Source organism: Blennius ocellaris (genome assembly GCF_963422515.1).
Source record: "Blennius ocellaris genome assembly, chromosome: 15".
Taxonomy (NCBI): Eukaryota; Metazoa; Chordata; class Actinopteri; order Blenniiformes; family Blenniidae; genus Blennius; species Blennius ocellaris.
The window spans coordinates 26510231-26534275 of record NC_137664.1 but is presented as its reverse complement, the minus strand read 5'-3'; the positions used below and the strand labels follow the sequence as shown (position 1 = coordinate 26534275).

At 40.5% G+C, this 24045-nt stretch overlaps 1 protein-coding gene across 1 annotated transcript in view; it reads right to left on the bottom strand.

The window, feature by feature from the left end:
* LOC308140264 (ras-specific guanine nucleotide-releasing factor RalGPS1-like) overlaps nucleotides 1-24045 on the bottom strand; it is a 116431-nt gene that overhangs the window by 81866 nt on the left and 10520 nt on the right. Inside the window, exons 4-10 of the mRNA XM_080509949.1 lie at nucleotides 22602-22652; nucleotides 21896-21979; nucleotides 19270-19359; nucleotides 15788-15880; nucleotides 10790-10916; nucleotides 2103-2240; nucleotides 793-886 (exon numbers count right to left, since the gene is read on the bottom strand). Coding sequence (XP_080366075.1) covers nucleotides 793-886; nucleotides 2103-2240; nucleotides 10790-10916; nucleotides 15788-15880; nucleotides 19270-19359; nucleotides 21896-21979; nucleotides 22602-22652 — 677 coding nt within the window. The remainder of the gene's footprint in view (nucleotides 1-792; nucleotides 887-2102; nucleotides 2241-10789; nucleotides 10917-15787; nucleotides 15881-19269; nucleotides 19360-21895; nucleotides 21980-22601; nucleotides 22653-24045) is intronic.

Sequence of the window (24045 nt, the reverse complement as noted above, 5' to 3'; positions counted from 1 at the left end):
TTGAGTAATTACTCAATTACTCTAGGAGTTGCTGATGAGTAACTAACCGTTTACTTTATTAGTAATTCCACTTTTTCCTAAATTACTTTCAGTAATCTATTACTTTCAGTAATCCATTACTTACAGTAATTATTTATGCTAATTACCAACCATAAATCCCAACATATATATATATATATCCTATATAACCACTTGCTTGGTGATTTCTGGGGATGATTGGAGCTTTTAGCCTGAGACCTCATGTTCTCTTCTCTCAAATGAAAGTGAAACTTTGACGTGACGTCAAACTTGTCATGGACCCCGTCGGCTCGGCTCTGACCCTCTGCGGGGATTAACGGCTTGTTCCATTACGTGATGGAGCGTGGAAGTGAAGCCAGACATGCATCATTCTCATAATGTGGTCCAGCACAAGTGTTTTGGCCGTCTTGAGCAGATTAGACTGAGCGGAGCGGACGAGTGGGCCAAGGTTCAATTCAGCGTCAGAAGTCCACTTCTTCTGCTCTAATCTAATACTGCGGTGGAAGTGTGCTTGCCATGCACTTATAATGCGATTTACAAACACATTATAAGCCCCCACCCCCTAAAAAAATCAAAACCAAGACAATAGCAGACATCACAGAACTTTAAAAGTTGCAGGTTTTGCTGAGTCAACTTGTTTTGTAGCTCATTTCCTGATTGCTGAACCTCAAGGTTTCTAAGTGAAGAAAAGCTAAACTGAACAAACATCACGATGGAATTAAAATTGCATGAATTTGAAAATGTCATGGTATTCTCGGGGAGTAAAAAACTTACTTGAAATTGTCATCCTCTACAAACTTTTGGAGTTCCTCAATGTAGCGAACTGACAGCAGATATTTCTGTACGTGTGGCAGCGTCACCAGGTGATCTGATGGAAATGGAAGATACTTTTAACATCACGCTGTTCACAGGAATCAACATTTACCTTATGTTTTTAAGAAAAAGTCAAATTAAAAGTGCCATCCAACCCTGACCCATCTGCATCAGCGAGTGGTCTGTCTTGACTGTGTCCTTATTTTCCCTCCTTCTATCCCCTCACCCCAACCGGCACAGCAACAGGTTTCCACCTCTGAGCCTGGTTCTGCAGGTTTCTTCCAAAAAAAAGGGGAGTATTTTTTTTCCCACCATTGCTTCTGCTTTCTCAGGCCCAACCCAGAGTCAATGCAGGGAGCTTCTTGCTATAAGGTTTATATCTGCTTTATATCCTTTATCTGCTATACCACTGTGTGCCAACATAGCAAACACATGAGATCCATGGATCTGAAAATTAGACCAGTTGTTTTTCCCACATTGAGAATTAAACACATTATTGCTATTTATCTGCCTCATGGATTTTCTCTCTCACCAAGTAGAAAGTTCTCAATGAAAGAAATGTTTAGCCTTACAGGAGCTTTCTGTCAAGATGTTTTGGATATTGCTGTACATCAGTCACTGATTTTGTTTTGTGTTGTATTATAATCAAATGACTGAAATAATGAGTCACCATTTCAATTCATCAGGGCACAGCTCTTCATAAGAAGAGAAAATTGACAACTGATCAGTCCAATCAATCTCATATAGATATTCTGAACTATGAATTTGGAACACTGAATAATCATATGAACTACTATTATTATTATTATTATTATTGCAAAATAAGAATTAGGCCTAGTTTAGAGTTCTGCCTTGATGAGGTTGGCAGTGATAACATTGAAGGTCCGAGCCGTTCTATCTGAAAATAAGAAATACCTGAGGCAGACCCCAGCCTGGAACACCTCGGACCCCACGTGCCTCTGGTGAAGAGCCAGCCAACAACAAACTGCTCCATCAGACATTATTCCCATGCAGCTTTGGAGACACTGCATGGTGCTTTGTAATGACTGACTTTTGGACACACGGACGTGACAGAGTGCATTACCTCGCCGTCTGTGAGCACCAGGACTCTCCATTATGCAAACAAGTTGTGGACAACAAAGGAGCATTGAGGCCACCTTCAATAAACACTTCATTGCTTGAGATTTACACACATTTAAAGTCATTTTGTGTCTATTGAATTGTTTTATGTGGCATAACGATCTTCCTGAAGGGTTGGCATGGTGTCTTACCATAGTTACATGACATCTGGAGGTCTGAGATGACCCTGAGGAGATTGTTCATCTGATTGGTTCGCTGCTCTGTCTCGATGATGCTGTCAGATGCAGGATAGGCTGAGTCAATGTAAATCATGTCCAACAGGTAGATCCCTGGAGAAAACATACAACATAGAAAAGCGTCATGAAATCCAAGAAACCTAAATATAGTGAGGTCCATATATAGTTAAAAGAACCCAGTTGAATAACTGGACCCAGTCTGTTGATCGCTGGCATTTGACTAAACCCTGGAAGAAAAGACAAAGAAAAGGAATTTTACAGAAGGTGAAACAGCCATGGAGGAGGTGGAGGTCAGGAGAATGATATTAATAGGTGTCAAAGTCTCGGAATCACAAATAAAAAAAACAAGCAATTGATGGGTAGCGCGTCGTCACCACTGAAAATACTGTGAGAGTCACAGAGAGATGAATAACTGTAGAGGTGAAGGAGAAGAGTGTGATGTTGCTGGGATCTCAACAGGACCACAGAAAGTTTGTTCATTTCTGGGGAGAGACAATATTCATTTGTCATGAGACGCAGTCATGACATGAATTCTGACCCAGGACTGTGATTGACCATCACACCCAGTGGGGGTGGAGGGCCTTCTGCAGGATCTTCCTCCCCCCTTTTCTGCACAAGACTCTTCCCCCATGCAATCAGCCAGTCACTGATTGGTTGAAGCTCTCAGGCTTTGACACCTCTGAAGTCACACGTGGACAAAAGGCTTTCAGCCAGCCTCCATCTCTCTCCTGCAAGACTGGACCTTGAGTAGGTGGGTTTCTGAAGAGCTGCTCCCAGCAGCTCAACTCACCCAGCGTTAGCACCAGACGCTCTTGCAACCAGAGGCCTTCACTCCTCAACTCTTGTGCTGACCCGACCACGAGGGTCAGACCTTCCCCTGATCCAGATACCAGCACCCAGAGTCTGATCTCCCATCAACCAGGAAAACCATCACAGACCTGAGCGACCAGCTCCTCAGTCTGGACAAAAGGAACAACCAGGCGCTGCAAAGAAGGACTCCTGAAACATCAACTTCATCTTCTTCTCCTCAGCCTGCAGAACCAGCAACCACAGTTAGCAGGAGGTGCTAACTACAGGAGAAGACACCAGCTTCCCTCCAGCACGACAACTGAACTCCTTCAAGGAAGTGGGAACAACTGGGCTTTACCTGAGATTAGTTAAACTTGATGCTATGATAGAACTGTTTAACTTTATGAAGATGTGTTGATTCTGTTACACTGATTGAGTTCTATAGATAGTGATATTAGGAGCAGTTATCAACCTGTAAACCAACGTTAGCTCTGCCACAGACACAGGGTCTGCATGCTAATCTGCTTTAACTTGTTAACTCACAATCCTACACATATCACATTAAAGACAACCTCACACCGTAACTGAACACCATCTGACGACTCCTGACGTTTTACAAGACAAATCGCATTCACATCAAGTCATTCTAGAAATGGTCCTTTAGCAGAGACACACAGGAAGCAGACGCTACGGCTAGCTTCTATTGTTCCATTGCTATCAGCACATGGTGGAGACCCAGGACAGACTTCCTGTTCTCTGATAACCTCCATCTGGAATGTAGTTTCTTGTGATCCGCCATCTTGTTTTGTAGTTCTGTCACACACACACACACACACACACACACACACACACACACACACACACACACACACACACACACACACACACACACACACACACACACACACACACACACACACACACACACACACACACACACACACACACACACACACACACACCCAGCTGTATATAGGTAGTTAGAATCTGTGTTATTTGTTTTCATTGTTAATAAATATAATTTTTGGAATCATACTTGCTGTTTTATTAATGAACACAAAGGATAATGAAATGTCGACTCTTCTGTGTCAAGAACTCCAAAATCCTTCAAGCTTTACTGTTAATTCTGGTAATTGTAATTAATTTAACTATTAATTCAAATTCCTGATTAACTGTTTAGTATATCTTATGAGACTGATAGAACTGATTGACTATCATTTCCTGTTTAGACAGGTGGAGCTCCGAGGTTCTGATACAGATCAGATTAAATTTCAACATTATTAATAACTATCTTTGATAATTATTAAACATTATCGATGGCCAACCAAAACATAAATAGTGATCCATATGAGGTAGTAAATCCCTACAATGTGAAGGTGGAGGACAGGGACACCAGACGGAGGCCAGCACCTGAGCCCACCGCTGGAGACCACCGTGGACTGATACACTTCAGTTTTATCTGGTGACTTTGTGTTTTATCCTCAGTCACTGGAGAGTTGGAGGCGGAGGGTGGAGGAGCTCGTCCGTCTCCAGCAGTCGTACATCCTGAGCGCAGGACCGTACCGGTGTGCCAAAAACTGATTCCCAGCCATGCACGCAGCTTTTATCAGGATTTACAGCCATAACAGAAAAATATACTAAACTGTATCACATATCACGTTATGTATAATAATAGAATAAGCAATATAACATCTAAAATCCTCGGTGCTGTTTCCAAGCTTCAGAGAAGTGTATTTGTGTGGTTTACATGTTTTGCATTTGATTGGTGAAACTTTATTTGTATAAGTATATTGTTATTTATTTATTCATTCATTGACTTTTCTTTATTTGAAACTTATTTGTCTGGCCTTGTCACTGGCTATCCACTGGTCAATTAAAGTCCAGCTGTTAAAGACTGTTACATATCTTGTATTGTTTACATTTAGAAAATACATAACTAGCCTTAGATCATCTCAATTATGTGTGGAGGCATACTTTATGCATTAATGAGCGTGGTGGTTCTTGTTTGAAAAAATAAACCCAAAACAAAAAGTCACAGAGGCTGAAGGAGGAACTGTGCACCGCTGACCCTAACCCAACAAAGACACACCACTGGCGCTCTTTCCAATGTCCAGCTTTTATTTGGATTGCCATGCTAACACACAGAAAGAACGTCTCTTTCTCAATGACGCCCAAACTATGACGATACGCTGATAGATGGATACAGTCAACAAAATGATGCGATTCCAACTCACCCCCCCTCTCTGCCGCTCTCCCTCTACCACACAAGTGACATCACCAACAACATAAACAAAAACATTGGTGGACACGGCTCCGACAGTGGGAGTTGACCTCCTCACCAAGGCACTACAATCCCTGGGTAGTTACAAGGAGACTGGCTGTGCTTCAGCTCAGGCCTCTGCTAAACGTGTGTGAGGAAATGAATGTGGAGGCTGTGCTGAAACTGAAGAGACCAAGAAGCACAAAAAAGCACTTTGCCTGTGATGCCCCAGACAATCCTATTGTACAAGCCATGAAGCAGCTCCAAACTGCATTCTTCAATGTGGCTGTTGACACAGCAGGTGGATCTATGAAGGACGGTTTGGGAACACTGGGGGAAGTGAGCGTCACATTTGGAGTGCTGCTCAATTTCAACAAACGAGATGCTGTAGAATTGTGAACCAGTGTGACAACCTCTGCAGCACATGAAGCACTGGAGATGAAGGGACATTGATGGAAAGAGCTGGCTCTGGAAATATGCAACTGATGAGTAGGGGCTGAGGGGAGATAGATCCCAGTGGTGTGGTTGTATTATAGACTTCTGTGTGATTCCTTTAAAGGATTGTTTTTATTGTTGCATTTTTAATGAATGCTGGTTTATTGTGTGGTCCTGAAGGTCTTTGTGTCACATTTGAAAGATTCCTTACTGTCCCAACAGTATTATTCTTGTTAATTTTTTGTTTTTTCATTCTTGTCATATTTATATGGACGCTGGCTCATTGTGCGTTTCTTTTCAAATTAATAGCCTGCTTTATTTTCTGTACAAATGTATTTATTCATTATAGTTTTTGGTTTGTGTCGTTTGTAATGTATATTTTATACATATATAAAGTTGTATATATTTATATGTTATATGTTTAATGTCAACTTAAAATAAAAGAACATCAGTTTCATGTATTGACCTATTGAGGATCGCTATGGTTTACCTTGTATTATCATTTTCCATCAGTTCAACTTACAATGGGGGGGGGGTGTCAACTTAAGATGTTTGAGTTTAATTTGAGAGAAGTTTTCACGACTCTGGCCTGTTTTCCTCTTAAAAGGTATTAGACTGTTGCATCTTTATGGAGCCCCTAAAAGAGGGAGGAATCTATCCGTTGTAGTTTGACAAAATAGGGGCCCGCAAACAACATCTTGCATAAGGGCCCCAGACGGAGGGAAATGGCCCTGCGTGGATCATTCCAGATAAAGAAAATGAAGATATTAAATGTATGAGATGAACCTGACTTCATTTCTCCATGTCACCATCAGCACCACCAGGTTCCCCGTCTCTAAAATGTGTGTGTGCACGGTTCAGTGTGTGTACTGGTACGCACATTCTCCTGCAACTTTGTTTTTTTAGATCACAAACTTAGCATGGGAAGTGGCATACGCATCTTTCATGACCGTTTTGTGCTTCAGCAGCTTTATAATTGGGGGCCAGAGACGACAACAGTACAGTAACAGTACAAATACTCCATTACTGTATTTTTTTGTGATTTTTCAGGTACTTTGTACTTTTCGAAGTATACATTTCTCTGACGACTTTTTACTTTTACTCAGTTACATTTTCAACATAAATATCGGTACTTTATACTCCTTACATTTCACTAAAAGGCTCGTGACTTTATAAGTTGAAGGAGTGATTGAAGGTACGCACAGGACACACAATACTTTGCAACACACACACTCTCTTTGTACATAGTGTTGCTGTTTAGTAGATTAGATCTCCGTGTTTGATGATGTTTGTTATTTGATTGCATTGTTTTATCAAATAAAGTGTGAATTATTTAGGAATTGAAGCATTTGTGTAAACAAACACTTGTTAGCTGAATTGATGGATTCCTGGTAATTATTGTGTATTTATTGTTGATAATTCACTGGTTTGTAGCAGTCTGAGCTCGAATCTCACACCGTCCTTGTTATTTAAGATTGTTAAATTACTAAGTAATTACTGAATTACTTTAGGAGTTGTTAATGAGTTAATGACCATTTACTTCTATTAATAATTTACATTTTTCATAAATTACTTCCAGTGATGTATTACTTTGAGTAATGTATTACTTAGCCATTTTAATGCTAATAACCAACCATAAATCCCAACACAGCCAAGTGCAGCCTAATAGATTTGGCAGTGTTTCATATTACAGATGGACAATGATCAAAACATACAGCCAAAGCCACCCAGGACTTTATTAAAGCAAAGAAGTGAAACATTCCTGAATGCCAAGTTGGTCACCTGATCTCAACCCAATTGAGCATTGATTTGACCTGTTAAAGACTAAACTTCAAAAGAACAGGCCCACAACAGCAGCCAGTGAAAGCTGCTGCAGGAAAGGCCAGGCAGAGCACTGAAAGAGGAAACCAGCGTCTGGTGACGTCCATGAGTTCAAGACTTCAGGCAGTCATTGGCATCAAAGGGTTTTCAACAAAGTATCAGAAAAGAACATTTTAACTTCAGTTATTTAGTTTGTCCAATTACTTTTGAGCCCTTGAAAAAAAGGGTTTGTGTTTAAAAAATGCTTTAGTTCCTCAGCTTTTTATGCAAACTTTTTGTTCAACTCACTGAATTAAAGCTGAACGTTTGCACTTCAACTGCATCTGAAATGTTTAATTTAAAACTCATTGTTGTACCATACAAAATAAAACTAGAAATAAAATGTCTCTGTCCAAATATTTATGGACCGAACAGTAAATCCCCCACCATGATAAAATTGGAACTTCCCAAACGGGTGAAAACACACTGAACAGATTAAATGTTAATATTTTGGAATAAAGTCAGGAAAGACTTTGATTTATATTATTTTAAGGAGCACATACATAAAGGGTTGTTTTAAATTGTTTGCTGAAATATGAAAAAATATAACAGAAGAAATACTTTATTTCACTAAAATATGGTGCAATGTGCAGAAAATAGGTTTAAATGTTCCACGATTTCCTTCAAGTAAGAGACATTTAATTTCACTTCAGCTCGATGCGATGTGCAAAAGATTGAAATGAACAAAACAGGTTTTATAATAAGGAGTTTCATTTGATTCAGTATTCAGAATTTTGCATATTCAGGTTGTGCATCATGTTTTTTTAAGTAACTTAAAGTAACTCAAGTAATTACTTTTGGAAGTATAATCAGTAAAGGAACTAGATTACTTTCTCAGTGAAGTACTCAGTAACTAATTACTAATTACAAGTCAATTGACCAACACTGCATGTTAGTCAACAAATTAAAACAACATGAAAATCTTAGGGCGGGACGAACGGACAAGGCATCCAATCAGAGCTGCTCCTTCGTCGAGGCGCCACTCCAATACCTTCTGTAGTGATTGTGACAAGCGTGTGGGTCTTTGATGGTTTCAGACTCTCAGGGGCTTATAGAAAGAAAAAAAATCAAGCTGGGTTGCTGGAGCAGCAACCTTGGGGAGATTTTAGTTTGGCATAAATCCAAGATGGCCACTAGAAGTTTTGAAATTCTAAAACTGTAATATTTCAACAGGGACTTGTGAAATGGCTCAGTGACTGTCTTGTGTCCTCAGTCACTGGAGTTGTGAGCGGTGGGTTACAAGGAGGTTGTCTTTCTCCAACACCAGTGCGTCCCGAGACATGGCGGTGCACCACAGTGCAGCATTACACACGGCTGTCATAGTGCTAGTTATATGCTTACTGTGAAATTAGACTGATTATTACATGTGTGTAACAATCAGTCAGTTTTATTCACCACTCTATCATTTGAAGATGAAAGTATGATGTATGGACATAGTGCTGCTGATTTAGTAGTAATGTTCCACTGAAGAAACATTTACAACACTGCACCTTGGCTGTTTATGATTAAATGGAACAATAAGTCTGATATTTGAAGATATTAAATGTATGAGATGAATCTGGCTTCAATTCTCCGCTTCACAATCAGCGCTACCAGGTTCCAGGTCTCCAAAATGTGCTGCACAAGGTTCAAGGTTTGGGTACCGGTACGCACAGTCTCCCTCAATGTATATTTTTTAGATAATTAACTTTGCATGGAAAGTTGGATACACATATTTCACGACTTGTTTTGTGCGTAAGCAACCTTTATAAATGAGGCCCCGGATCTTACAAGACTCCTCCATGGAGAAGCATGTGACTGCAGGAACTCCACTCTGGGGCTTCCTCCACTGTGAGGCTCCCCCACTGTCAGACAGGAAATGATGACACATTTAACGCCAACGCGTGAGCTCCATAGCGGTAAGTTGCTACTTTTGAATTTCCCGAAAAAGTTACGCAATGTATGGTTTCTTGTGTGTTTGCCGTTGATTTACCTGCGTAAACTAACATGTATTGAGATGATAACAGCGTGTTACACCAGTGGGTTGGGCTCTGTGCCATTTTAAAGCTAAGTAATGCTAACGGTGGCTATCAATAAAACACTGTAGGGTTAACGCTTTTCAGCACATAATGTAAAGTAACTGTTCGTCTATCCGATGGGTGAAACGGTTTGTAAAAAGTACAGCAAGTGATAAACCCTTCATAAAGTAGCTAATGTATTGCAATGAAGTAGAAAATGTGTTTTTCTCAGATTCTCAGCCTGAGACCCTAACACTTCATAATGCAACCAAAGGGGTTTTTATGCACAGCGGAGCTATAGAAAACTTTATTATCCTCTTTTTTCATTTGGTTAAACATGTTTTGTTGCATCAGATCAGTTTTATTTGATGGAAATTTGCAAAAATTGATCTTTCTTCGCAAAGGTTGCAGCACTCTGTTCAAAGGCCCCATTTACTCAACAACGATTACGAGTCTCTCCAGAAAACTTTCTCCACTTTTAGGTGGTCCGTTTCCACGACACCAGTGTGCGGATGCACTGAATGTGAAGTTTTGAATCTGGCTCCCAAGGTGTAAAGATGGTTTCACAGCCACTATTCCCTCCTGCAGAGACTGCTGGAGGCTACAGAGCCTGTTACTGCACATCTCCCCTCCCTTCCCCTTCCATCCCTTGTAAACAAACATGGCGACCCACAGTGGTATGGCTTCAGGTCAGTGTTCTAGTTTTATCCTCCATATCAGTAGTTTTATAGTTGACACTCTCCCCTGATGGCATCCGGAGCGTCTCCAGTCCATGCTGGTGTCGGCTTCTCTCCATTTTCTTCTTGTTTATAGTGTACTACTCTGTACAGATGTCTGTATGGTTTCATTACATAATCAAGCAACAGCGACCCTCCCATGGCCTGGCATACAAACTACATCATTGTCTGTGTGTCCGCTATTGCAGTGTAAGCACACAGGTGTTGTCACGCGAAACGTCGTTGTGTAAATGGGGCCTAAGACAAGGAACACCTCACTGCAAAGGAAATGAATCCATCATAAACGGGCTGCAAAGTCTGAAACAAGTGATACCTGCATTGGTAAATATGGCAGTAAAGGAAAACTATACTATATTTCTGTATCAAATTCACAAAATAATTAAGGGTGGTGCCATTGTGGTGTGTTTCAAGGGCATAAATGGAAGGATTTGTGTATTTGTCAAAGTGAGACACCTCAACATACATCAGCCAGGTTTCACCATGACTCAGTTTGAATCGAAAAATGTGCACCGACTGAATTTCAGATCTATACCTTTGGCAAGGAGGTTGAAAGAGAGGACTTACCCAGGTAAGGAATGCAGGGAACCATCTTCAGCGAACGAATGTACTCCCTCATGCAAGTGTAGTTCTCTTCTTTGGATGTGAGATAGTTCAGCTTCTCAAATGTGGCCTTGTCTTTGCGACTTATCAACTGAACAGAGAAGACACAACAGCAGACACTTTATTTGTCTTTCTTTTCAGAGGCCTTTACATCATATATGCAGTTTGACATCCCAATTATTTTACTGGAACCAAATTACAATGAGTCTTCACTGTGCTTTACAAAGAGATCACAGAAATATACAGTATTAAAACAAGGCAATGAAGAATCTTAAGATGATCAATGTTTTATATCCTGCAAGTCAATCAGAGCCTGGCACTATTCAAGCTCTAGACAATAAACCCATTTTGAAGTCAATCCTTTGACACGCCAGCAGCCAGAGCAGAGATTGAAGCACAGATGTAATGTTGTCCCCCCCGTGTGTCGGTGAGGACTCCAGCTGCAGCGCTCTGGATGAGCTGCAGCTGTCTGACAGGTTTTTCTACTGACACCTGTAAACACACCATGACAACAATCCAACCTACTGACAAGAAATGCATGATCAAGTTTCTGACTCTTGTCGGTCAGAAATCCTGTCATTCTTGCTCAATTTTTCAGACGGTAGTGAGCTGGTCTTGTTATTGTCTTAATGTGGCTGTTGAGTTTCAAGTCAGAGTCCAGAATCACACCAAGATTTGATGTCCTGAGTGACATCGAGTCAACATGAGCACTGACCTTTAACCTTTCTGCTTTGGAGCCAAAGACAATTACTTCTGGCTTTTCCTGGGTTGAGTTGTAAAAAGTTCAGATGCACTTTTCATGTCACAAAAATTGCTGTATAAAGCTGTGTGTCACCTGCAAAACTATGATAGGAGATGTTGGAACGTTCCATGATCTGAGCCAGTGGGAGCATGTAGATGTTAAATAAAAGAGGCCCAGTGGAATTCTATATATCGGAATGTTTTTAACACAGTCTTGTAATAAAATCATTAAAATTAATCATACATTTAATCATAGGCTAGCTCTTAACCCACTTCACACAAGTAAGATGTTCTCAAATTCTTCCTCTAAATGTCATTGCAGCAAAACACGTATAGGTTCATTTATGCACAACTTCTGGGAATGCAGAAAATTAAAACTATTTTGGAAGGATGTACATGAAGTGATTGCCACCAGCAGCCAGTGATGCACAGCAGATGTTTTGAAGTAGTCTGATTCTTAGAAAAAGATCAGTTTAGCAGCTTTGCTTGTTTGAAGACTTTACTGGATTGAAATTGACTCACTGAAACTTTCATACAGTAATCCATCTATCTTCTACTAGTTATTTACATCTGGTAATGTGAAAAGTTTTTTATCCCCATGCACCTTAAACAATGTGGCAATAAAACCTATTAAACCTTTTCTCTGTTCAGGATATTTATATAAATTAATTTGATTACAATGACAATGTATTCTAATTTATAATGATCCAATTTTATTTTAGCATAATTTGATTTTTAATTCATCCTTGAAGACTACATTATTTAAATTTTAACACAATCTACTTTTCCACATCTAATGAATGGACATAATATTTCTGTGTGATTTGAGACAAACTACAAATTTGGGAAAAGTGCAAAGTAAAGTCAATCCAATGAAAATAATTAGTGTGAGAGGTTTGAAAGTACTTCATACTTTTAGTTAATTACAATCTTCATTGCTTGCTTGATGTCTTTGTAAAGCTTTAAAGTTTTTTTTTAATTCCTTTGTAAAGCACTTTTTTTTTGAGGCTTTGAAAGTCAAACCTGTAAGGCAAATGTATTTATAGAACACCACTCAGACACATGGCTATTCACAGTGCTTTAGAATTAAAACTTTACAAAGAAATAACAAATACATTAAGCTAGCACTGAAGATCTGTCTCATTCCGGTCTAACCAGCTCACGCTCCCCATTAGTGGTGAACAATCCAACGCTGGTGGGTTCTGCTTCACAATGAGAGGAAGAGCCACATCCAAGGATCAAACAGCGACGTCGCTATGAACGCTTGGCCGCCACAAGCAGAAGGCTACTACATGTACTTCGACCTGGAGCTGGAACGTGCAGCCACCCCAAGGATCCCAACCCTTCACTGTTTTCACAAGTACACCCACAAGGAGCGGGTGTTGCAATGGGCGAAAAAGAACCAGGGGCATACCATCAGAATATTTCAGAATCTCAGCCACACAATTACAAAGAAGCAGGCTTCAACAAGGTGAAAGTCCAGCTGTATAAGGATGGAACATGCCTCGGTGTGGCTCACCATGGAGGGACAGACTGCTGGAGAGGCAGAGCAGTTTAACCGCGACCACAGCCGAGAGTGAACAATGTGGATTCAAGTTAAAGTCATCGGCAAGTGTGTGTGTGTGTGTGTGTGTGTGTGTGTGTGTGTGTGTGTGTGTGTGTGTGTGTGTGTGTGTGTGTGTGGGGGCTGGGGGGGTGGGGTTCTCTCTCTCTTAAATTTCATTCACTGCAATAACTGAATGGGCATTACAAATAGTTGTGGTCATTCTGTGGAGCATGCAATTGTTTATCGGTGTGTAAGAACGGTTAATTACTTCAGGGAAGCAGCTCCAGCTTGGCTAACCAGAGGTTGGTATTCGTTCCCGCAAGCTCATCTTTTATTTTTTCTTAGACAAGTTCATGTTTTCTTGGAAAAGTCATGTTTGGGATCAGTTCGGATTAATATATGTGTATACGAAATATCATATTAATGTCTATATTTCTATCAAAGAAACCATTAAAATTCTACAAACATTTGGCCCTTTTTCAGGTTATAAGTTAAACTTTACTAAAAGTTAATGTTTTCCTCTCAATGAAGCTGCAAAAAAGGTCCCAGGCCAAATGCTACCTTTCCAATTATCACATTAAATTTTCACTGTCAAATTTCTCAAGATCTCACCTCACTTTACAAAATGAAAATGATCAATGCAGTGAACTCGTACCTCCAACGTTGGAACCATCTCCCCCTGTCCCTCTTGAGAAGAATGAACACAGTTCAAAAAGAATTATGTTGTTCCCAGAATATTATTCCTTTTTCAATGGTTGCCGATATTTCTCGTGAAATCATTTTTTTTTTTTTTTTTTTTTTTTTAAACTTGACAGGAACATTTCAACCTTTATTTAATCTGGTGAGACTCCAAGGGCCAAATACTCTGTCCTATAAGCGCTAAACAAGATGGAGGTCTTGCACTACCAAACTTGTTGATATATTATTGGATGGCTAATATCCAAACAATCCTCGTGGTACAACTCCTCTAAAATGGACTGGTGTCAGATGGAAGCTGGATTATGCAGCTGTGTTTCTCCAACAACTTTGATCTGTGCCTCCTTAAAGCCATCCTACCAACTACACCTGCAATCCAACGGTTTTGTCTACAGTAAAGATATGGAGACAGTTCAGACGCCAATATAAAATTGTTTCTGCTTTCCCACTAATACCCACCTGCGATCACCATTTGTTTCTACCTTCAGCTCTTGATTCAGTTTTCTCTTTGTGGAGGGATAAAGGCTTGGTTTATTTTAAATAACTCTTTGTAGATAAAGTTTTAATTTATTTTGAAGCTCTTAAATGGTCCTATGACACAACCTTTCAACACTTTCACATGGTTCCAATTGGTCCCTAAACGTATTCAAAGCTTTTTGCCCCAAATCCAGCTTGTCCTTGATTTCCAGCCAGTTGAATATTTGATCATTGATCCTCATTGAGAATCTGCTGGTTTCAGGAGCTGGACTGGCTCCGCCCACATGCCCATCTTGGGAAGAGGAGGAAGTGCTTCCTCTCCTTACGCCATGTGCCATTGTTTACATTCTATCTGTCACTACATGATGGAGAAACGCAGTTCAACCAAACCAATATGAACCAGAATGTGACCCAGAAGGAGAAACTCCTGAACAAGGACGTGTCAGAATGCTAGTAAAACATTGTGTGTCTCAATATGTTAATTCGCGTCACTGAATATTTTCATTACAAAGAAATGTGCTGCCTTAACAGCAAAGAAATGACTTTTCAGACCAGCCTGAGTGACTCTCCACTTATCTAGCTGTACATGTCACACTGAGATCAGATCATTTAATGATCCTCTACTAACGATCAGAATTAGCCTCAGACAGGAGAATTTCCTGAGCCACCATTTAATCATAGAAAGAAATAAAAAGATCACCTCACAATTATCAAGTCCAGACACACCTCAGACTCTGCAAAACGTACATTTGATCTACAGTCTCTATCAGCACAACTTAGCAGACATGAACAATACCTCACAATAAACAAAACAAAACAAACAAAGAAACAAAAAAACATGGGATCAGCTGTTGCAAACTTACAGAAGGGTATTAGGGTCACTGAAGAATTAATATGTTTATTGTATATGGCTGTTCATAAAAATAAATCTAATATAAATATTACAAATCAAGCTTTATATACTGTATATAGTGTAGTTTTAATATATAAAACACTGAATTCTGAGGTTGTTCTGTAAATAGCTTTCAAATATACAATAAATAAAGCAACTTCTGATCAATCCAGATCAATTTCAAACATAAAATAATGTACCGATTTAAGCCACACCCAGTTTCACTTGGACCACGCCCACTTCATGTTTAGGCCCCGCCCACTCTGAGTACGGACACGGATACAGATGATTTAGATGGTTGAACAGATACAGATAGTGGTGTACTCGCTCATCCCTACTGGTAACCCAATAAGAAATACATGGGGAAAATAACTAATCCCACACATCCACCCAGCAGTAAGGCCAAACTGAACAAGTTCCTTCAACTGTAAGAATAACATTGTGGATACAGGCCTCAAGTGAGGTTCTTGGCTGATGGCCTCACTATAAACGACCCAGTCAGTCGGAGAACCATCTCAAAGAAGACCTGCGACTCCTCCACATTGAGATGCAACGATATTCACCAACGAACACTCCAATTCTAGAAGCTGAGTAAAAGTAGATGTCTTACGGCCCAGGTTTTGCTGAGTCTGAAGATCGGAGCACTCTGTAGAGCCGACACCACCGACACCAGAGAATGAAGGTTGTTCAGATCAAGTAGTTTCTGTGGAGAAAAAAAAAAGAAAAGCATTTGTCACATTTCTCTTGTGTGTACAGTGAACTTGTGATGATATTTTATTTTTGCATCAACTCGAGCATAAAAAAACAAGAATGGGCACTCAGTAGTGCGCAAACCTTCGCTAATGCCACATTTATTTACAGAACTGATTTCGAAGTGATAGTTTGCTGACATCAGCTAACTGGGGAGGTCAACATCACTATGTGAAACACTGAACAGGGAGCGTCTCCATGACAACAGACGCCAGTCTTCTTTGATCTCCATGACGTGCCTCTCTCATTCACTTTGTATCGGAATTTTTTCACAGTTTATTAGGATTTATTTGAAAAAGGTTAGACATTAACGACCCAAAATCGAATCGATTGGTCCTTGGATGGTGACAAATTATCCCTGAAGATTTCATGCAATTGAAGGAGAGTAGTTTTTGCAGAGTTGGTGAAATACAAAAATACATACATACTATTAAATAAATGAATAAATATACACAGATGAAAACACAACCTCGGGCAACTTCATTGGTTTAGGCAGTGTGGTGGTGGTTAAATGTAATCCATCATGTGTCCTTCAGAAAGTAAAACTCGCATATAAGACCCCCTCAGCAACTGTTTGGAAAGTCATTACGATCACTTGTGATGAACATCAAATCAATAAAACTGTGTTTTAATGTCTGTCTTCTACTGAGCAAAACAAAGTTCAGAGTCGGCATTTTTCATCCGAAACTGTCACATTGTCGAGTCAATTCTGACTCAACAATAAAGCAACTGTACAACAAATACAGTCAAATAATCACAACTAAAGTTGAGTCCATTCTGACATTTTTTTGTTCATAAATTGCTGAGGGATCTAAAATCCCAACAATTCAACCATCACCTAAAAACCTGTATCTGTCTTCTAAACACATACGGTAAATTCCGGACTATAAGCCGCTACTTTTCCCCCACACTTTGAACACTGCGGCTTTTACTATGGTGCGCTAATACATGTTTGGGGGTTTTTTTTCGTGGCGAAAAAAGATTTTGCCGAGTAACCGTAGACCAATCAAATGAATGAGTAGTTCACAGAGGTCCAATGAAATTGTTTGATCAATCAAGCGCACTTTATTATTATAAATCAGTCATTTGTACTCATCAACATGGAAAATAATGAAGAAAAGCATGTGATGCGGCTTTTAAGTTAAAGGCGATCAATCTGGCGGTTGAAGAAGGAAATCGAGCTGCAGCACGTAATCTTGGCGTGTCAAAACATCCACCATCACCAACGGGTTTGGAAAGGCTGGACTGCTGGTGATGAAGAGGATGGCGTGCTGCGTGATGAAGAGGACGACGTGCGTTCAGGTGACGGCGACAACGAAGAGGCTGAAGTGAGGACGAGACCCTGAGGCTGTTTAATTGGGACACTGAATTAGAGACTTTGATGGTTTCAGTGCAGGAGGAAGATGAAGACCATCATGGACTGTTCCTGGTAGGCTGCAGTAGACCGTATATATTTCTACCAGTCGTTATGGAGATATCTCCTAGTAGAATGTTGTTCATGCATTGTTCAGTAAAAAGGCATAAGAACGTAATTTGTGTGTTACCGATACCTACGTATATTTAAATGAGCCGTGTTACAGGCACTGTTCGAAACAATCTGCAATATGTACGTTTATGTTACCATGCTGATTAAAGTAAAAGTTAAAAAATCCTCGGCTGTAATATCTTTCTGTGTAAATATCTCACATTATAAAGGTGTTTTTGGTTCTCTGTTGAGACATAAAAGTGAAAAGAATAGATGTTGCGCTTTAGCTTTCTGTTTGACACTGAGCGGGTGACGTGACTTCCGGCACCTGGACGGCTGTCAAGTCACCCACTCGACTCTTTTCACTTTTATGTCTTAATAACGAACGTTTTTGAGCTAATGTCTCAGATTACAACGTGGGACACATGCGGCTTAAAATCCGGTGCGGCTTGTACAAGAACAAAATTAATTTTCTTTCTAAAATTAGAGCATGCGGCTTTTAATTAGGTGCGCTGTGTCGTCCGGAATTTATGGTACATTTTTAGCTCAGCGAATGGTCACAGGTTCTTCACTACTTCAACCAAACCCAGAAACTGTAACATTTTGTCATTTGAAAATAATCCGGACCAACATGAACTTCTCCACTTCCAAAGAAAGGATTATTTGGACATGTGTAAAAAAAAAAAAAAAAAAATAATAATAATAATAATAATAATAATAATAAAGAAGAAAAAATAAGGAAAATGCAATGTCTTCATATACATCTCTAATTCAAAGTGATGGCTTCGGTAACGGTGGGCTTTCAAGAGAAAAATAAACTTCAATGCATACCAAGGTTAGCCCAGATTTGCTAAGGATTAATTTATTTACATGCAAGGCCACCGAGCCAAAACATCCAGACTGGTTTACATTTAAAATACCTCACTTTAAACCAGTGCTTCTCAAATGGTGGGGGGCATTAGTATTAGTGTCTTTATTCATGCTTGAACGATAAAAAAGGGCCTCCAGCCACTAGGTGGCAGCAGTGCTCAAACTAATCAACAGGCTGCCTGATCAACCAGTAGAGTAGAAGAAGTACTACACCAACACCGGTGTACAGAGCTGGAGGAGGAGGAGGAGGAGGAGAGGTGGAGACGTTTGTTCTCAGCTCATTTTATTAATTTATTGTGATAATCAGGCGATTGTATGCAGAATGCTGGTGCCAGCAACTCATACAGTGGTTTATACAGATAAATAAATAAACATTATCAGGTTCTCAATGGTAGTACAATTGGGGGTGGGCCTGAAAAAAATTCTGTCCTCTAGGGGGGGCATGACAGAAAATAATTGAGAACCACTGCTCTAACCCAACCTGTAGCGGCTCAAGCCTTGGACTTGAACGTGGAGGACTTTCTCTCTTCTCGCTCTCTGAATGCACAGGAAACACAATGACTATGATAACGTATGATTGTAGTATTTGGAAGAATTACAATCATCAGTCAGGAAACTAAAGTTTGATTTCGGTTGATTTGGTTCAGCATTTTATTTGTGGGTTTGGGCCGTTGGTCCACCCTGAAGTTTCGTGTTAAATCAGTGTCTTTGTATATATGATATCTTCTTTTTTCTGTAAGTAAATGATAATAAATAGCTTTTTTGACTGACAAAGTCTCGCTTTTTCCTTCATGTTAACAGGAGAAACCTTGTATTTCCACATCATTCTTTTTCATATCCAGTAACACAATATCTGGGTTACGTTGGTACAATGGCAAGCCAGCGTTCAATAAACTCACACAACTGTATATGAATGGTCAACTTCATGTTGTACAACAAATAATGTCAGGTAACATATCATGATGAATGTGAATCTTGTGAAATTTAGTAAACAATCTTGAACTCACCTTTGCTATTTTGACAAAATGGCTCAGTATTTCAGCTCGAATTTTCAGTGTCTGGGCAGTTAGAATTTCCCTCACCAGCCAAAAGCTCACCTGAAAGATCCACAGCAGACACATATATAATATGACAGTTAAGCCAGGCACTCCATCTGTTGAGAAAATACACATGTACACAAGATGATGCTTCAGAGTCTACAGACTGTGCCACTTGTAGCCTGTGATTTTAGTCAGATCAGAATCTGACATACTCTTAATACCCCCCCTTCCTATTCAGCAGCTTGGGCAAATAATACTATGTAATTGAGAGCCTTCCAGTGTGAGAACAGTTCTTGCTCTGGCGACAGGAAGAGACTGGAGTCTCTTCGCTCCACGAGAGAGAAGAGAGAAGATTGAGGGGAGGGGGTGCTACAACATACAATATATTACATACAATATAATAACATACATATATTATATACAGTTGTCACACTGACCCACACACTTTCCAACTGTTGTTAGAATTAACAGGCCTCAACACCTCTGTCTCCACAGTAACAGGATTTTCAAGCAGGAACATAAATTAACAAAGAAGAAATAACAAAAGAACATGATTTGATAGTTGAATGAATGATGGCAGAAAACAAGAGACATCAGCAGCAAATCTCATTGATGAGTGGTGTGTGTGTGTGTGTGTGTGTGTGTGTGTGTGTGTGTGTGTGTGTGTGTGTGTGTGTGTGTGTGTGTGTGTGTGTGTGTGTGTGTGTGTGTGTGTGTGTGTGTGTGTGTGTGTGTGTGTGTGTGTGTGTGTGTGTGTGTGTGTATAACTTCTGCAGGGAGGGCTGTGGAGACACCCTGGGGCCCGGACGCCACCAGCCCCAGGCCTGGAAGGCCCAGCGAACCCCCCCAGAGAGCGGCCCAACCCACAAAGCACCAGAAGGAAAATGCAGAGAAGGACCAACCCCCCAGCCAGGAGGGGCCCACAAGAGAAGGATAAAGGACGCAGGGCCCCAGGCCCCGACCCAAGCTGCCAAGCCAAGACCGGCTGGAACAGGGCCCCTGGGCCGGGAGCCCCCCAATAGTGACGGCAAAGCCCGCCGCACCCGACCACCACCACCCCCGGCCGGGCCGCCACTCTCCCTGGTGGTGGAATGTGTCATTTCCCTGTGTCCATGTCTGCCCTTGGCAGAGGTCAGAAATCTCTGATTGCTCTTGTTTGATACTGCAGTTGATGAGCAAAGTATGACATCATCAGATTTGACTGACATTAAAATGATGCCTCCTCACAACCTGCCGTTTGCATATATTTATCTCCATTGTGTTGATCATTCTCACTCTCCTAATGATGTTCTTCTGATCATATTGGCTTGTCACTGTCCCATTGATAAAGTGTAGGACAGTTCTGTATGGAGCAGACACACCTGCCCTACACTGCAACACCTCCACTACCAAAGGCTCGTCTGGTGACAACAGTGTAGCGCTCTTCCTGACGTCTCCAACATTTCATTTCTGCTCAAGGTGAATGAAGAAGCCATCAGAGAAGAGCACTGAGGTCCACTGGTCCCTCGTCCAGCTAAATAGTCCCTGGTCAATACAATGATGCCTGTGGCTGGTGGCATAGTCCAACATCCTTCCACGTCCTCTCACATGCAGGTCCGGCTGAGGTAAACCATTTCCAGTGGTCAGAAGTGAGGCTTGGTCCCTCTCACCGTCTGACCTGAATGTACCTGGAGTTGATCACTCATCATCCATCATCATCGTTCACTATCAGTGTGGTATGAGAAAAAACTATGTCCACTTCTATGCCTTTCTGTGACTCTTCCATTGGCTCCGTTCAATTTCTTACACCTGGCATCCAACACTTTGTGTTCCAATAGTTTAATATTGTATTATAACAATAATGGATGGGCTTCCCATAGGAAACCCACACACAGGGAGAGCATGCAGACTCCACACAGAAAGGCCCCGAGCCATATTTGAACCAACAACCTTCTTGCTGTGAGGCGAGAGCGCCAACCACTGGGCCGTTGACAGTGGTTAGCAGAGGACAATCTAAATTCAGGTTCACCCTGGACAATGTGTCCCACCGTCTCTCACACCCTCCATAATGTGCTGACAACAAATACCAAAGTGCACGACAGTCACAGGAGACATCACACTCCAGAACCCTCCTCTGTAACACTGTTCTTACTGACAAGCCCATAGTAATGATTACATTTATTAGCTGTTAAGCCCTGTTCACATCAACATTTACTTGTTTATTATTGTTTCTTATACAGAATTTTAATCTTCTAACCTGTTATAGAATAGTGAGGGACAAAACTGAAACCAAAATGACTCATGTCATATCAAACAAGGACAATCAACTAGTAAAGCTACTGGTAATCAGACTGATCAGCCATGTATAATGTTTCACACATTCTTCATATGTATGAAGATTTTAAACTGATAACATTTTGGATGGTAACTTAAACAACATCAATATAACAGGATGCAACAATTGAGAAGGTTTTGAATATTTCAATAAATGAAAATCATTTACATTTAATAAACATTTTTGGGTGGCGATGACGTGACAGACATGTTAAAAGTGTCTGTCAATGAGCCTCAACAAACTAACTGCCATAACGAGAACAAAAGTGATTGGACATACCTGGTTAAACCTACGAGTAAATGCAACCACATTGGGGGCCAAACTGTGTTTTTCCTTCCCATTCCATCCACAGCTGGCTAGTTCCTGCAAATACAAATGAAAACTTAACAGGAGATTCATTGGTGTACACAGCACTTGAGATCTCATTGTGATTAAAGGTACAGCACTAAACTGGTTTCAATCAGATTCATCAGACAGGTACCATTTCATTCATGTCAATAAGTGTTGTTAGGGTTTATTAGCATTTACTAGCATTTTACGTTAGCATTTACCATTGTGGTCATTTTCCAATAATACACACTCAATCCAAACTAAACAGTTTGTTTTGTGAATTGCAGACAGCAGCAGCATCGGACGTGATCACAGCTGCCGCCATCACTCCCCAAATATCAGAGACAGCTGAATGACCGGTCCCTCGGCCATCTAATTTAATGATTCTTGCACAATCTGATCTTTCATCTCAGATGGCTGAAAATTGCACGTTTGTGGGAGCCTCAATGTAGATGAAAAATTCAGATTTAATCGTGATTATTTAAAATTAATCCAGAGGAAGTTTGTGATTAATTTTATTTCAAACTTTAATTAACAACTCTAATATCATTTCATAATAGTACACACTGAATTGGAATACTCAAAATGGTTTCGGTTTACAAAGCAAAAGTGATGTTTAAAAGAGATCCTACTTAAATACACAGCTGTTTCTTACCTCTGGCTGTATCGCTTTGAAGACTGGCACATCCATCAGAGTGATTTGGCTCTAAAACAACAGGAAACAAATTGACATCATATATATGTGGAGGACAAGATTTTTAAAAATGATTAAATGCTCTGATGGATGGAAAACAACTAGTTAGGATTTGTGAATCGTCTGACGCGTCGTCCTGACCAGTGACAGGTGGCTGCTAGTTCTTGGCTGGACGTAATCCATGGGAGCAGGGGGCTGATTGTTGCTGAACTTCTAAATTGGTATTCATAGCCAGTCTGTTTGAGCCAGATTCTTAATTCTAACAACGCATTCAATATTTTGGGTATGTATTTACTTCTGCTAATTTGAAGTATCAATACCTATTTGTTGGTTGACTTGATTTAATGATCTGTGGAAGCTGGTGAGATATTGGAAGTTTATTCAGCAGCTCCAGCTCCATTTTTGTCCACAGGTGACTGCAGAACATGCGCTATATAAACTGGTGAGGGGTTCTAATGTGCGCCTTCAGTTAGGTACGCAGCCATACAGTTTTAGATCGCTCTGAAAAGATTCATCAGGCCACTTATATCCTTAGCATGTAATGGTCGTTCCACCTGTCTGCAAATATTCATCCATTGCAGAAGGAAAGTTTAACCCAAACTGGAAAAGAATGGAAATAAAGGAAATGAAATTGCAAAATTGTTTGCATTTCTTTGGACTGTGGGAAATCTTGAGCAGCTCAAAACTCTGCACAAAGCATTGGGGAGCACAAGAGTCTTTGCTGATGTGACTCAGAAGGGTCAGGCGTATGCAGAACAGCAGTACTGACTGCATCCTAGGCCTGGGCAATAAAACGAAAATTTACCGATACCAAACTTTACGTAAATTACCGACGTCATTTTTTCCATATGGGTATATTTGGTGTTTAAAAAAAGAAAAGAAACGTTGGTTTTGAGTGTGTGTAGGCTGCCTGTCCCTTTAAGACTATTGTGTCAGAGACGCGACTCCACCCCATCCAATCTCCAATAAACATTGAGAGAAGTGAGACGATAGAGGACGGTTCAGAATTTGTATCGACTGCTGCAGTGGCTGAAGCGAACGGCTTTAGAAGCAACTCATCTTTGATCCTCTGTATTTAGAATCAATGGGCAGAGTGACGCGAGCTGCGGGGATCCGCACTTCCTTCGCGGGCAGAGCGCCGCACCGTCAGTCGGGTTGGACGTGAAAAGTAATTTTACACACAATATGCAAGTTCTTTCAGGAGAATTAGGTGACATAGGTCTTTTTCATAGAACTGGAGAAATCCCCTGTTTTCAGGTGCAATACAGACGAAGTCACGGTCTAACCTGCTCTCAGTCCTTCTCATTTCAACTCATCTGTGCTCATCAGCTCTTCAATACATCTTAACTAAAAGTACTTGATTTGTATTTTCTGCATTTATTTTCAGACAGTGTAGTTTTACAGT